Source organism: Dendrobates tinctorius, unplaced genomic scaffold (assembly GCF_039654945.1).
Source record: "Dendrobates tinctorius isolate UK_male_01 unplaced genomic scaffold, ASM3965494v1 ptg000091l, whole genome shotgun sequence".
Classification (NCBI taxonomy): Eukaryota; Metazoa; Chordata; class Amphibia; order Anura; family Dendrobatidae; genus Dendrobates; species Dendrobates tinctorius.
The window spans coordinates 12,293,743-12,307,836 of NW_027361759.1; the positions used below are offsets into that span (position 1 = coordinate 12,293,743).

At 46.6% G+C, this 14,094-nt stretch overlaps 1 protein-coding gene across 1 annotated transcript in view; it reads right to left on the reverse strand.

Moving 5' to 3' along the window:
- The window catches only part of CBLB (Cbl proto-oncogene B), a 306,980-nt gene that overhangs the window by 70,115 nt on the left and 222,771 nt on the right, over positions 1-14,094 (reverse strand). The window contains exons 9-12 of the mRNA XM_073586244.1: positions 8,389-8,589; positions 7,044-7,229; positions 4,973-5,332; positions 4,673-4,761 (exon numbers count right to left, since the gene is read on the reverse strand). Of these exons, the coding sequence (XP_073442345.1) occupies positions 4,673-4,761; positions 4,973-5,332; positions 7,044-7,229; positions 8,389-8,589 (836 nt within the window). The remainder of the gene's footprint in view (positions 1-4,672; positions 4,762-4,972; positions 5,333-7,043; positions 7,230-8,388; positions 8,590-14,094) is intronic.

A 14,094-nucleotide genomic window follows, 5' to 3' on the forward strand; every position in this document is an offset into this window, starting at 1 on the left:
GGAGTCTCTTCGGTCGGTGATTGCTTCCATGGAGCCCGGGGAATTTCTCTGCTCGGTGGACATTCGGGATGCCTATCTCCACATTCCAATATGTGTGCAACATCAGAAGTATCTTCGATTTGCGTTTCAGGGAGACCACTTTCAGTTCACAGCTCTTCTTTTCGGCCTGGCTTCAGCGCCCCGGGTTTTCACAAAGGTGATGGCGACTGTGATGGCCATCCTTCGCTCCAGAGGGATCCTCATCATCCCTTATCTGGACGATCTTTTGATCAAGGGTTCGTCTCGCCAGGACTGTCTCCGGAGCCTTCAGATAACCCTGGACACTCTCAGCCGCCTAGGTTGGCTAGTCAACAAGGAGAAGTCCATTCTGGTCCCCACCCAGCGTCTGACCTTTCTGGGTATGGAATTCGACACGGAGCTAGCCCGTGTTTTTCTTCCAAAGGAAAAATTTACAACTCTGTCCAAGTGCATCAAAACTCTCAAGAGGCCTGCTCCCATTCCCTTCGGCATGAAGGTCCTGGGGAAGATGGTGGCCTCCATGGAGGCAGTGCCCTTTGCGCAGTATCACCTTCGCCCTCTCCAGCTGTCTCTGCTTTCAGCCTGGGACAAGACCACGATGTCCTTGGACCGTCCTATTCGGCTTCCTCTCAGAGTGAGGCAGTCTCTCACTTGGTGGCTACGGCCAGCGTCAGTTCTCCAAGGGAGGTCCTTCCTTCCGCCTCAGTGGCAAATCATCACCACCGATGCGAGCCTTCTAGGATGGGGAGCCGTGTTCCATCAGAAAGCGGCCCAAGGACGCTGGAAGCCACAGGAGTCTCTCCTTCCAATCAATCTTTTGGAGATCAGGGCGATTTTCCTGGCCCTTCTTCACTGGCAGCCCCTCCTTTCCGGCAAGCCGGTCCGCATTCAGTCGGACAACGCCACGGCCGTGGCGTACATAAACCATCAGGGGGGTACGCGCAGCAAACAGGTAATGTCAGAAGTGGCCAAGATATTCCGCTGGGCAGAACGTTACGTTCCGACAATCTCCGCCGTCCATATTCCAGGGGTGGAAAATTGAGCAGCCGACTTTCTGAGTCGCCAGGGCCTAGCGTCCGGCGAATGGTCCCTGCACCCCGCGGTTTTCTCTCAGATATGCGACCGTTGGGGCACCCCGGATGTCGATCTCATGGCATCTCGGATGAACCACAAGGTGCCGCAGTTCGTAGCCAGGTCCAGGGACCCTCTAGCCGTCGCATGCGACGCACTGGTGACTCCGTGGTCCCAGTTTCAACTTCCGTATCTGTTCCCGCCTCTGGCATTGATCCCTCGGGTGGTCATAAAGATAAAATCGGAAGGCGTACCAGTGATTCTAGTTGCTCCAGATTGGCCAAGACGGCCTTGGTACGCGGAACTGGTCAACATGCTCGCGGACGTTCCCTGGAGGCTTCCGGACCGTCCAGACCTTCTCTCGCAAGGCCCCCTTTACCACGAGAATTCTCAGTCTCTGAGTTTGACGGCATGGCCATTGAGACCGCAATTCTAAAGGAATCAGGTCTGTCCAGTCAGGTTATTCAAACTATGATCAGAGCCAGGAAACCAGCCTCTTCCCGCATTTACTATAGGTACTGGAAGGCTTTTTTCCGTTGGTGCGATGATAGAAGAGTCTTCCCAATGTCGTTTTCTATCCCGTCTATCCTAGGGTTTCTTCAAGCTGGGTTAGACGCGGGTCTGTCCCTCAGTACGCTCAAGGGCCAGGTTTCCGCTCTCTCTATCTTCCAAAGAGAGCTAGCTTCTCTACCACAGGTCAAGACCTTTCTACAAGGGGTTTCCCACGTGGCTCCCCCTCATCATTCGCCAATAGACCCGTGGGATCTCAACCTCGTTCTTAGCGCGCTCCAGAAGGCGCCGTTCGAGCCTCTCCAGGACATTCCTTTGTCCCTTCTCTCTTGGAAGGTCACCTTTTTGATCGCCATTTCCTCCATCAGAAGAGTTTCTGAATTGGCTGCCTTGTCATGTCGTTCCCCTTACCTCATTCTCCATCAGGACAAAGCCGTCCTCAGGCCCGTTCCTTCTTTTCTTCCAAAGGTGGTTTCCGCTTTCCATATCAATGAGGATATCGTCCTTCCTTCTTTTTGTCCGGCTCCATCTCATCCTCTTGAGAAGTCTCTCCACAAACTGGACGTAGTTAGAGCCCTGCGTGTCTATCTTGCCAGGACCTCTTCCTTCCGTCTGTCCGATTCCTTGCTAATCATCTCTGAAGGTCGCCAGAAGGGCCTTCCGGCTTCCAAATCCACGATCGCTCGCTGGATTCGTTCTACCATTCTGGAAGCGTATCGTCTTCAGGAAAAGCGGCCCCCTCCGGGAGTAAGAGCTCATTCCACCCGGGCTGTGGCGGCTTCGTGGGCTGCTCGTCACCAGGCCTCGGCCATGCAAATTTGCAAGGCTGCAACCTGGTCATCTTTGCACACCTTCACGAGGTTCTACAGGGTTCATACCCAGGCCTCGTCTGATGCTGTGGTTGGTAGGAAGGTTCTGCAGGCGGCGGTGGCTCACCGGCCGACCTGAGCCTTTCGGTTACTTTCGTTCCTTTTTGCTGTTCCCACCCTTGGGACTGCTTTGGGACGTCCCATGGTATTCTGTGTCCCCCAATAAGGCGATAAAGAAAGATGGATTTTTGGTTCTTACCGTAAAATCTCTTTCTTGGAGCCTTCATTGGGGGACACAGTACCCTCCCTGTTTCAGTTGTACCGTGTTGGGTCTTAGAGTCCCCTGTTGGGTTGGTACATATGGTTCGAGTTTTTTCTCGTTGCTTCTCCTACTGCTTTTTCACCAACTGAGGTGCTTGGTGCCTGTCGGTGGGTGTATACTGCCGGGGAGGAGCTAATTTTATTGTTTTTGCATAGTGTCAGCCTCCTAGCAGCAGCAGCATACACCCATGGTATTCTGTGTCCCCCAATGAAGGCTCCAAGAAAGAGATTTTACGGTAAGAACCAAAAATCCATCTTTTTCCTTCTTGTATATAGAAGTCAACACATTACATACTAAGGTCCCCAAATACAACAACGTAAGACTGGAGATCTGCCAATTATATTAGTCTGCATATATTCATTATGACAATCATATAAGTTCAGCAATGTTTGCACTGGGGAGTTGTGGATGATAAAACATTTTGGCAAAATGTCAGACAGCTTTACAAATACAATGTGGATAAACTCTGGTACGAAAGCATTGATCACAGGGCTGACAATGGGGAATATCAAATGGTATGAAATTCCTTAAGTCTGTAATAAAGCTGTCTCATGTATGGAATAGTATATAGGATAATAATACAGCTGGTCCGATTCTACCTATTAGAGCTGACATACATAATATTACTTATGTATTATATATTGGCAGAACATGTCTGACTGATGGCAGAGGTTCTGGGCTCCACTGCACAATAAAAAGAAATCACTGCATAAGAATGGTGACCTCTCAACAGTTTTCTGAATACAGGGTGTGGAGACTCCCCCTTAAACCCATCCTCCTTACGTAGAATCTAATTCTGACAGACAAGTGTTTGGGCGCCCATAAGCTATCTAATCCAAAGCCCCCATACACGGGTATGTTCAGTGAGGCTGAATGTTCAGGCATTTTCAGAGGGAAAAGTGGAAAAACCTGCTGCCAAATGGCTCTGGCAGCTGTCTACCTAGCACATAACAAAAGTGTTGTGTGTTAAAATTTAAACTAGCTGACCCCAATCTTCCCCAAACATCACATGTCAGGTAAGAGTCAGGAGCCCCCATTACACACCAGACTGTCGTCCGATTCCGGCTATATCAGCCAATTCCAATGACACCCGTTAAAGGAGTATGCGGGCCCTAAGAAATATTTAAGGTGAGCACAGACATTGCAGGTGATCAAGAATAGATAATTATGGAGGAGGTGGGAGGAATGTGTGTGTCAGTTCTGCTGGTCATTAAGAAAATGCGACATGGAATAATTGCTAATCATTAACTAGAGAATAACATTTTTATAAAATGGACAGTAATAATTACATTTGTAATTAACTAATCTTTGTAACAAATTAATCTTTGTAATTTTTTTTATCGATTTTAAAGCTTCTGAATTATTAAAGCAGAGTCTGTTCTTTTCACTTTCCTCAGTCCCGACCTTGGAGGGAATGGATTTTGCTTTGAGATAGTACAATGAAAGTCTCTACGTCCTGGCCAGCACTGTTCACTGCACAGAGGTAATTATTGTTCCCCTCATTAACTACACGGTATAAAAAATAGTCCAGTAACGTGACTAGTCACAGGGTTAGTGACATGGGCAAAATGGTCTCTGCACAGTGAATAATGCCGGCTAAAGGGGCAGAGACTTCACATGATCTGTTTCTTGCGGTGTGAAAAGACCGAGGAGACAGCTGCTGATCCCTGCAAAGAGGATAAAAACTGAAAAAGAATTCAGAATCTTTAATAGATGCAAATTACACAGATTTATTTTTACCAAGACCTGTCAGATTAAAAACAATTTTTGCTCCCTGGAACACCCCTGTACCTATGAAGCAAGGTAAACTGATGGCAATTAAATTCTTCTGCTTTGCTGCCTTGTGACACCTGCCAGTACAGTTTTATAAACCGCGACTATACAGGCGCTGTCTTACGTCTGCAGCTTATAACAGACGCTTGGATTTGTTTGTACTTCTTACTTTATTGCAGAGTGAATAGTAATTGATGGCGGGGGCGGAGAAAGTCGGGGAGGCACATCATACTCTTCCATTAAAACAGTTGATAAAACCTACAAAAAAAAAAACAATATAGGTAAATAACTATACTTGGACATAAAAAAAAAACTCTTATGATTTATATCCTAGATGTAAAAAAAAAAACATAATATTTACCCAAGAGCAATGCTTTACTTTCCAAAAACATTAGCAGGCATTATATACACTTAAGTTCAATGACATTCAGATCCCAGCACCCTTACACACAAGAGACAAAATGCTTACCCTAACGCTTTCCGAAGGCAAATCATGCTGCTTCTGCACGAACCTCGCCTCTGAAGCCAAGTGTCGGATATGTCTTCCATTTAGAACGGAGTTTGCGGTTTTTCCCAGTTTAGGAGAGCTATCGAGTGTTAGGCGACATGCAGCCAAGTGAGTGCCACCCGAAATGTCTCTTAGACACCAGGCTTCAAGGGGCATTGGCTGGTCTCTACAAGGCACATTTTCTAATTGCTGTACATGTCTACACATTCGGCTGTCGGGTGCAATTGGGGGTGGTCTTTCTGGTGGAGGTGGCGGTTCTCTTAAAAGAGGTGGTGGCGCAGGAAGGGGTTTATCCTGTTTTCGGACCATACAAGGTGATGACTAAAAGACAAAAATTTTACATTAAAACTCAAAGATTATTTATTATTTCATTTTATTTTAATTGATGGGTACTATATAGCACATTGGTGGGGATCTGGACTCTGAGACCATCACCAATTTCTCAAAAAGCCACTTTGTGGTGTGCTAAGCTTCTGCCTTAGAGCGTGTATACAGATATAAGTTACAGGCCGGGGTCACACTAGCAAACAACACAGCTAAGTGCTATCTGATGCTTTATCGCCGGTCCAGAGTTATTCTCTGGAGCACCTCAGATCTGAGATTATTTTCTCAAGCCAATTCACAGCATGCGGTGATTAGCAACGAGTCTCGGCTCACTCGCACCCATACAAGTCTATTGGTGAAACACCAGACTGCATTCGGACGTCATCAGATTGAAGTCCGATATACACAGAGGACTGGAGCACAGAGCACTGACACTCGGCTCCAGCTCGCAACAGTTTGAGCTGAGCGTCATTAGCATATCGCATCAGATTCTATCGCATCGGATGTTATACACTCGTGTGATCCCAGCCTTAAAAAAGGTAAGAGCTCATACGGCTCTGAGTGTGCACAAGCTTTTTTTTTTTTAAACAATTGATGGAAATACAAAGATCAGGTCCCCGTCAATCAGCAATACATATTTGGTACTTTTTAAAGGGAATCTGTGACTAGGTTTCACAATGGAATCTGTACATATTTTTAAATATCACTTACACTGGATGAGGCTACATACTTTGAAAATCCGAAGCACAATGGCTGTGTAATGTTTGAAAGCTTATACTAAATCTCTGCCAACTTTTCCTGATTGACAGTTCCTCAATGTACCTCTACACTGCTGCTGTGTACAAGCTGCCACTGCAAGTCAGGATGGGTGGGTGGAGATTCTGCAATTACTTAAGACTTATGAGCGCTTTCAGTCTTTAGCTGGACCCATTTATTAGAATTACACAGTCATTCTGACATAGATTTTCAAAGAAATTAGGCCATCACCAGGTATAAGAAATCTATTTAAAAAGAATCTGTCAGCAGGTTTTTGCTGTGTAATTTGTTGGCAGCCTAACGAAGAGGCTGAGTGCCTGCTTGCAGTGATATGTCACTTACTAGGCTATATGCTGCTGTTTCAATAAAATCAAGTGTTTTATCAGCATAAAATTATCCCTAGAAGATTAGGTGTCTCGTGCCTTCCAGTCAACTTCTCAGTGTGAAATCCACCACCTCCGATTAGCAGCTTTCTGCCAATATACAGTGTACACAAAAAGATGCCAATTAGCCCAGCAATTTGAACACCACTATATCTGCAGCAGAGACAAACTAATTTTAATAATAAATGATACATCCAGTAATCTAAGTGATACATTGCTGGAATTGGGGTCTCTGTTCCTACATCATGCTGCTGTCAGATGAGAATTAACCTGTTGGCAGATTCTCTTTAATTAGTTCTGAAATTTGTAATGTGAAATTTGGTGACAGATTCTCTTGGGACTTAATTAACCTAAATACTTAAAAACAAGCAATAAATAATATGTTTTTTTTGCAATCTTGTAGAAGGTTTATAATATAACAAAGATACACTTAACCACTCAAGATGTAGCGTTATGCGATACCTATTGAAATAAAATGAGCCATTGACACAATTATCCCCAGTTTATATTGTAACTAACAAGAGTGGCTTCAATGGCCACGTATGTTCCTCACCCTGTCTGAAGTTTACCTTTGGTGACCCAGTAGGACTGGCACAAGGGGAGCGAGCTACTCCTTTATGAATAAGATCCAGTCGAGGAGGAACTGGTGGTAGGTTGAGGTGAGGAATTTGTAGAGGATCAGGGGGAGTTTTTTTCCTTTGGGAAAGGGGAGACGACCCTGGAGACGTCACCGGTGAATTCTGTCTTTCATTCATCTACAATAAAGTACAAACACACATTAACCAAGTGTTATGAAGCATGTCTGAAGGGTTCTAAGGGATTCACTGATTTCAGATATGTATGGAAGTAATTATAATAGCCTACATTAATGCTCCTAAAGAAAAATTGATTAGGACGACCTTACACTTGACCTTCTTTTGCACAGGGCATTGGTAATTATATTTGATCTCAGGAACCTATGAAGGAGAGCATGGAAATGAGAGTTTGTAGGATAGAAGGTAATAGATGGCCACATAATGGAAACTGCATGGGCAGTTCGTTAAGGAAACTAGAAGGAATATGTCTAGCCTGTCAATCTGCTGAAATCTGGTTGCGACAGCGCACAATAGGGCAACACCATAAGAGAGGGTGAGAATGATGGTAGCGTTCCCCTGAAGTGGTTGTCTAAGGACACAACACCTAGAAGAGCCTTAGGCTTTGTGGCTGCAGCCCCGTGGCTGGAGGAGAAATTCTTCAAGATAGCACTTAGTAGAAATATCACGATACCTGCGCTTGCGGGAATAAAGAGGCCTCGATGGTATATAATTAAAGTTTTATTCACGCCAACGCTTTTCGGCACCGGATTAGCGCCTTTGCTTAGCATTTAACAGTCATTCTGACAGATTTTCAAATAAAATGGTAAAAGTCAAGGTAAAAAAACAAAACAAATGACAACACAACTTTTTTTTACCTTGAAAAAGGCGCTAGTCCGATATCGAAATGCGTTTGTGTGAATAAAAACCTTAACTGTATTGAGGCTTTTTCATTTCTGCACGCGCCACCCAGCATCTCCGCCACTCTGACTCAGTGATAGTGTGCGAAGTTGCAAATTATGCATAGAAGGATGGAACGTGCGGCAATTACAATAAAAAAAAGCAAATGTGTGGTTTACAACTGCATTATTGAAGCTGGGAAAATAATAACAAAATAAAATACTAATGTAACATCTGGCTGCTATAGCAAATTACAGAGGGCACAAAAAATGGCATATGTGACTATCCCCCTTAGGTAGCATTGCTAAACGGTACAGCACAAGAAATCTGCCTGCTCCCTGTTGAATATCAGATGTGCCGCCAGCTTGGTACCATGGTATACTGGGAGGTATAGTTAAATGTGCATGTTTCGTTATGGCTTAATGCATTATAATGACATTACCTTTCTCACACAGGCAAGCCGGTTCATTATCAAGCATTCTTCCCGCTCATCATCATCGTCAAAATCCAGCATGGGCATACATAAAATATCTAAATTACTAATACTCCTGCTCTCATCTCTTGGATCAAAAGGATCAACTATAATTGGTTCTGTACCCTTAATTTCACAACGGCAGAAAGGACATCCCTGTCCATCAGATTCCTGCAAAAAAAGAAACAGATATCAAAAGTCTGAACATGTTGCATATATTTTTATGACCGGCTTCGCAAAAAAATCAACTGCAATGCATATGTAAAAAAATAAATGGTACACTGACTCAAGGTGTTTGTGCACATTTTTCTAATGCTTTAATTAAGGCCAGCACCATGAATAATTTGTAACCACACAGGCATTTTTCTTAAGTGTGGAGCACTACTTACATAATGGATATAATAAGGGTCAGTGATGTCACAGAGAGAATGCCGGCTGATATAAGAGATTTGAAGGGGCATGCGGATTTTTTTTCGTACACTGTGCATACATTTACCATTGTATTTTCATACAGTGCTATGCATGGCCACATTGATAAGCAATAAACCATACACTGGATCTGTTTTATGAAGATCCTAAATACATAAAGGCACCTTGAAGATAAAAGGAGATTTTTGTGTACTCACTGTAAAATCTCTTTCTCTTAGCCTCTAATTGGGGGACACAAGACCTTGGGTGTTATGCTTTCCGTCCACTAGGAGGCGACACTATGCTTAATCTGAAAAAGATTTGGCTCTGGCTCCTCCTCCACAGCATACACCCCTGGGAGGCATCCGCCTTACCTCAGTTTTTGTACCCAAGCAGTAGGAGGAGATAACAAATCCAACATAACCAAGCCTATAAACAAAGGCTACTATGCACAGCTCAAGGAACGTAGGAGGAGATAACAAATCCAACATAACCAAGCCTATAAACAAAGGCTACTATGCACAGCTCAAGGAACAATATGAGTACCCAACATAATAACAGCCCGCAAGGGCAACAGGGTGGGAGCTGTGTCCCCCAATTAGAGGCTAAGAGAAAGAGATTTTACGGTGAGTACACAAAAATCTCCTTTACTCTGTCGCCTCATTGGGGGACACAAGACCTTGGGACGTCCCAAAGCAGTCCCTGGGTGGGAAGCAATGGACGAATATTGTGCTGACAGGTCCCTAGACTAGGGACACTGCCGCCGGCAGTACCAGTCTACCCAGACTCGCTTCCACTGAGGACTGAGTATGCACACTGTATTGTTTTGTAAACGTGTGTAAGCTAGTCCAAGTGGCCGCTTAACACACGTGTTGTGCTGAAGCCTGGCGTCGAATGGCCCAGGAGGCTCCTACCGCCCGTGTGGAATGTGCCGTGATACCGGCCGGAATAGGAGAATTGTTTAGGCGGTAGGCGTCATGGATGGTGGACCTGATCCACCTGGCAAGGTAGCTTTTGAAGCCGGTAAACCCCTGCAAATGCCTTCTGGAACAAGGAAAAAAAGGAATCAGACTTCCGGAAGGGTGGAGTCCTAGACACACACATACGCAATGCCCTGGCAAGGTCAAGCGTATGTAGGGCCCTCTGCACTCTATGAACCAGAGCCGGGCAAAGGGTCGGTAAAGAGATGCCCTCATTGAGGTGGAAATCAGACACAACCATTGGAAGAAAGGATGGAACTGTACGGAGAACCACCTTGTCCTGGTGGAAGAATAGGAAAAGCTGTTTGCAGGAGAGCGGTGACAGCTCAGACACCCTGCGTAGCGAGGTGATTGCCACGAGGAAGACCACCTTTTGTGAAAAAACTCGAAGTGGAACTTCCTTAAGAGGTTGAAAAAGGAGGTGCCTGTAGAGCAGTTAGGACCAAATTAAGGTCCCACGTATCCAGTGGACGTCTGTAAGGAGGGACCAATCTGGAGACTCCCTGAAGAAACGTCCTGACTTGAGGTTTGTTAGCAATACGCTTCTGAAAGAGCACTGAAAGCGCTGACACCTGACCCTTAAGCAATCCTAAGGATAGGCCGGCGTCCAGACCTGATTGAAGGAAACCACGAACTTTCGGAAGAGAGTAAGGGAACGGAATTCGCCCGCGAGAGTTGCACCAAGTAAAATACGTTTTCCAGGTACGATAATAAACTTTGGCGAAAGCTGGTTTCCGTGCCCTGATCATGGTTCTAATGACGTCTGGAGCAAACCCTGCCTGGGTTAAAACCCAGGTTTCAAGGACCACGCCGTCAAATTGAGAGTCCCTAAATTCTGGTGGTAGAACAGGCCGTGAGACAGGGGATCGGGACGGTCTGGAAGACGCCAAGGGGTGTCTGCTGTAATGCTGAAGGATGTCGGCGTACCATGTACGTCTGGGCCAGTCCGGCGCAATTAGGATGGTCGGAACTCCTTCCTGTTTGATCTTCCTCATGACTCTGGCCATCAGGGGAAAAGGTGGGAAAATGTACAGAAGCTGGAACTGAGTCCAGTCCTGAACCAGGGCATCCGTCCCGAGCAACCTCGGACCGCGTGTCCTTGCCATGAAAATGGAGACCTTGGCATTGAGATGAGATGCGATTAGGTCCATGTCCGGAGTCCCCCAGCGATAACAGATCCGACGAAAGACTTTTGGAATGGAGAGACCACTCCCCCAAGTCCATTTCCTGTCTGATGAGGTAGTCGGCTTCCCAGTTGTCCACACCCGGACTGTGGACCAGTGAGAGTACTGATTTCTTGTTTTCTGCCCAGCGAAGGAGACGCGCCACATCTCTCATTGCCTGGGCACTGCGAGTCCCACCTTGGTGGTTCACATATGCCACTGCCGTGGCATTGCTCGACTGCACTCTGATGTGAGAGGCCTTCAGCAGATGGCAAAAAACTTTTAGCGCCAGGAAGATAGCTCGTATCTCCAGAATGTTGATGGGCATGGTCGCTTCTATTGGAGACCACGTGCCCTGTGAAGTAGGTGCACTGCACCCATCCTGTTAGACTCGCATCGGTGGTCAGGACTTTCCATCGACTGGGAAGAAAGAATTTTCCTTTGGCCAGTACGGGTGGTTTGAGCCACCAGTACTGTGATTTCCTGGTTGACTCAGTCAGTCGGAACTCCCTTTCGAGGGAGAAAGGGTTCCTGTCCCAAGATCTGAGAATGGCTAGTTGAAGAGGTCTGAGGTGGAACTGGGCAAATGGTACCACCTCCATTGCTGCTGCCATCCTGCTAAGGAGTTTCCTGGCAAACCGAAGAGATCGGCAAGGTATGTGTATTAACATGCGAACTGCACCGCGGATAGCTTGTACCTTGTCCTTGGGAAGGTGTACCAGACCCCTGGAGGTATCGAATAGGATCCCTAGGAAGATCAGTGACTGACTCGGGAGTAGTTGACGACTTCTTAAAGTTGACTAGCCCGCCTAGACGAGTTAGTGTGTCGATCGTGATCGAGACGCTGTCTTCGCAGTCTTTGACAGAAGGTGCCTTGATGAGTAGATCATCGAGACATGGGAGGACCACTATGCCTCTGGAGTGTAGGACATCCATGGTGGCTGGCATAACCTTGGTGAATGTTCTGGGAGCCGTGACTAATCCGAAAGGCAAAGCCACGAACTGGTACTGATTCTGCCCTATTGTGAACCTGAGAGATCTTTGATGAGCAGGCGCAATAGGGATATGCAGGTATGCCTCTTGTATGTCTATGGAGGCGAGATATTCTCCCTGTTCCATAGCCGCAATGATGGCTCGAAGGGACTCCATGCGAAACTGCCGAACTCTTACAAACTTTTTGAGTTGCGTTAGGTCCAGGAATTGGCCGAACGCTGCCTCCCTTTTTGGGAACCACGAATAGGTTGTAGTAGAGTCCTTGGAATCTCTCGTTTTCGGGAACCCGTATTATGACTCCTGCTTGAAGGAGAGAGAGACACTATTTCCTTGACCCACCTGTCCTCTGTAATAGGCAGCCAGACTTGCTGAAAGATTAAAAATCGACCGCCTACAGGTGGGGTGTCTTCCGTATTTCGTAAGTCATGACGAGGAGAAATTCTGGAATTTCCCTCCTTTGGGCTTTGCCTGGCCTGATGTTGACCGCCAATTCTTGTCCGTCCTCTGTGCTGTCCTTTGGTTGTCCCTGTGAGGGGGAACGGTTGTAATTCCGTGAAGGACGTGAAGCGGCCTAGCCTGAGGAGTTCCGAAAAGACCGGAACTTAGCCTGGTTACGTCGCTTAAACGTACGTTTAGGTTGCGGTTGGGGAAGAAAGGTACTCTTACCCCCCGTGGCATTGGAAATCATCTTGTCTAATTTTTTTCCCGAAAAAAATCTCCCACTGACGTACGGGAGATCCGTAAGAGGCTTGTTTGAAGACGCGTCCGCTTCCCATTCTCACAGCCAGAGGATACGTCTGATTGTAATTACATTCGCTGCTATACCTGCTACGCCTCTTGCAGAATCAAAAGCTGCAAGGCGTATGTAATCTGCCACCACCGCTATCTGAACTAGTTGATCGAACATCTGAGGAGCAGACTTTTGGAGGCTCTCCTGCAATCTTTTGGCCCATGCCAGAATGGCAGTGGCTGCCCACGTTGAGGTGAACGCGGGAGCCAGGGAGGCTCCTGTAGCCTCAAAAAATTGAACGAGCCATGCGCTCAACCTGCCAATCTGCTGTATCCTTCAGGGTTGAGCTATCTGGCAGTGAGAAGAGAGACTGTGCTGCAAGCTTAGAGATAGGGGGATCGATTTCCGGTGGATCTGTCCACTTCTTGGTCTTTTTGAGAAAAAAGAGTATCTAGCCCTTTTTTACGGTTTTATTTACGGTTGGCGAATTTTTTGGCAGGCTGCGAAAAAAGCTTATCAAGGATGTCCTGAAAGCTTGGGTGATCAGAAAAAAAACTTTAGGGACTTCAGGGACCCCTCAAAACAGATCTTATGTTTTGGGGGTTCTTAGGGAGCATCGGATAAAACCAGCACCCGATGAATAGAAGTGATAATGTCCTCAACTAGCGCTGTATTGCTAGGAGGACAAGGAGCCTGAGACTCCTATGTTTCCTTTTCTGATTCGGAGTCACAGATGCCCTCTGAATCCTGCGCATCGCTGAGGCGTTGCCTGGAGGGAAATCTGGACCGCCGCTTTTCCATGCCCGAAGATCTCTGTGGAGATCTGCTGCGCCCGTTTTTGGAACGAGACGGTCTAGGAGACCTAGAATTACGGTGTCTCTGCCTAGAGCGGGACGACCGTGAGCCATGGGAGGACGTAGCTGAACGTGACCTATGGGGCCGTTCACTACTAGCATTGCCAGGGACTGCCTGTCCGCTTATAGCTGGGATATGACCCTGCATAGCCTGAAGCAATGTGGAAGTCAGCGTATCTATGGACTGTGACATAGATGCGGCCCATAGCGGCATGTCAGTGGAGTTGAAACAGTGACAGGAGCCTCTTGGGGCACTGACCCAGCATTTAGGGAACAACTCTAGCAGTACGGTGCATGTTGCCACTGGGAAGATTGGCTTTACAGGCTGAACAGACTGCGTAACAGCAGATAAACCTGTGTTTTTTTTTTTTTGTTTTTTTTTTTTCTCTTCCTTCTTTCGGACCTGGAGACCGACATAGTGCACTGAGTGCCGGCAGGTTATTCTGACCAAAAACCTTACTGGGGTGGCTATGCAGAGGAGCGCTATAGGGAACCTATAGGGAGTCTGCGTCCACAGCAGGATAATATCCTGCTGTGCCTTACCCCAC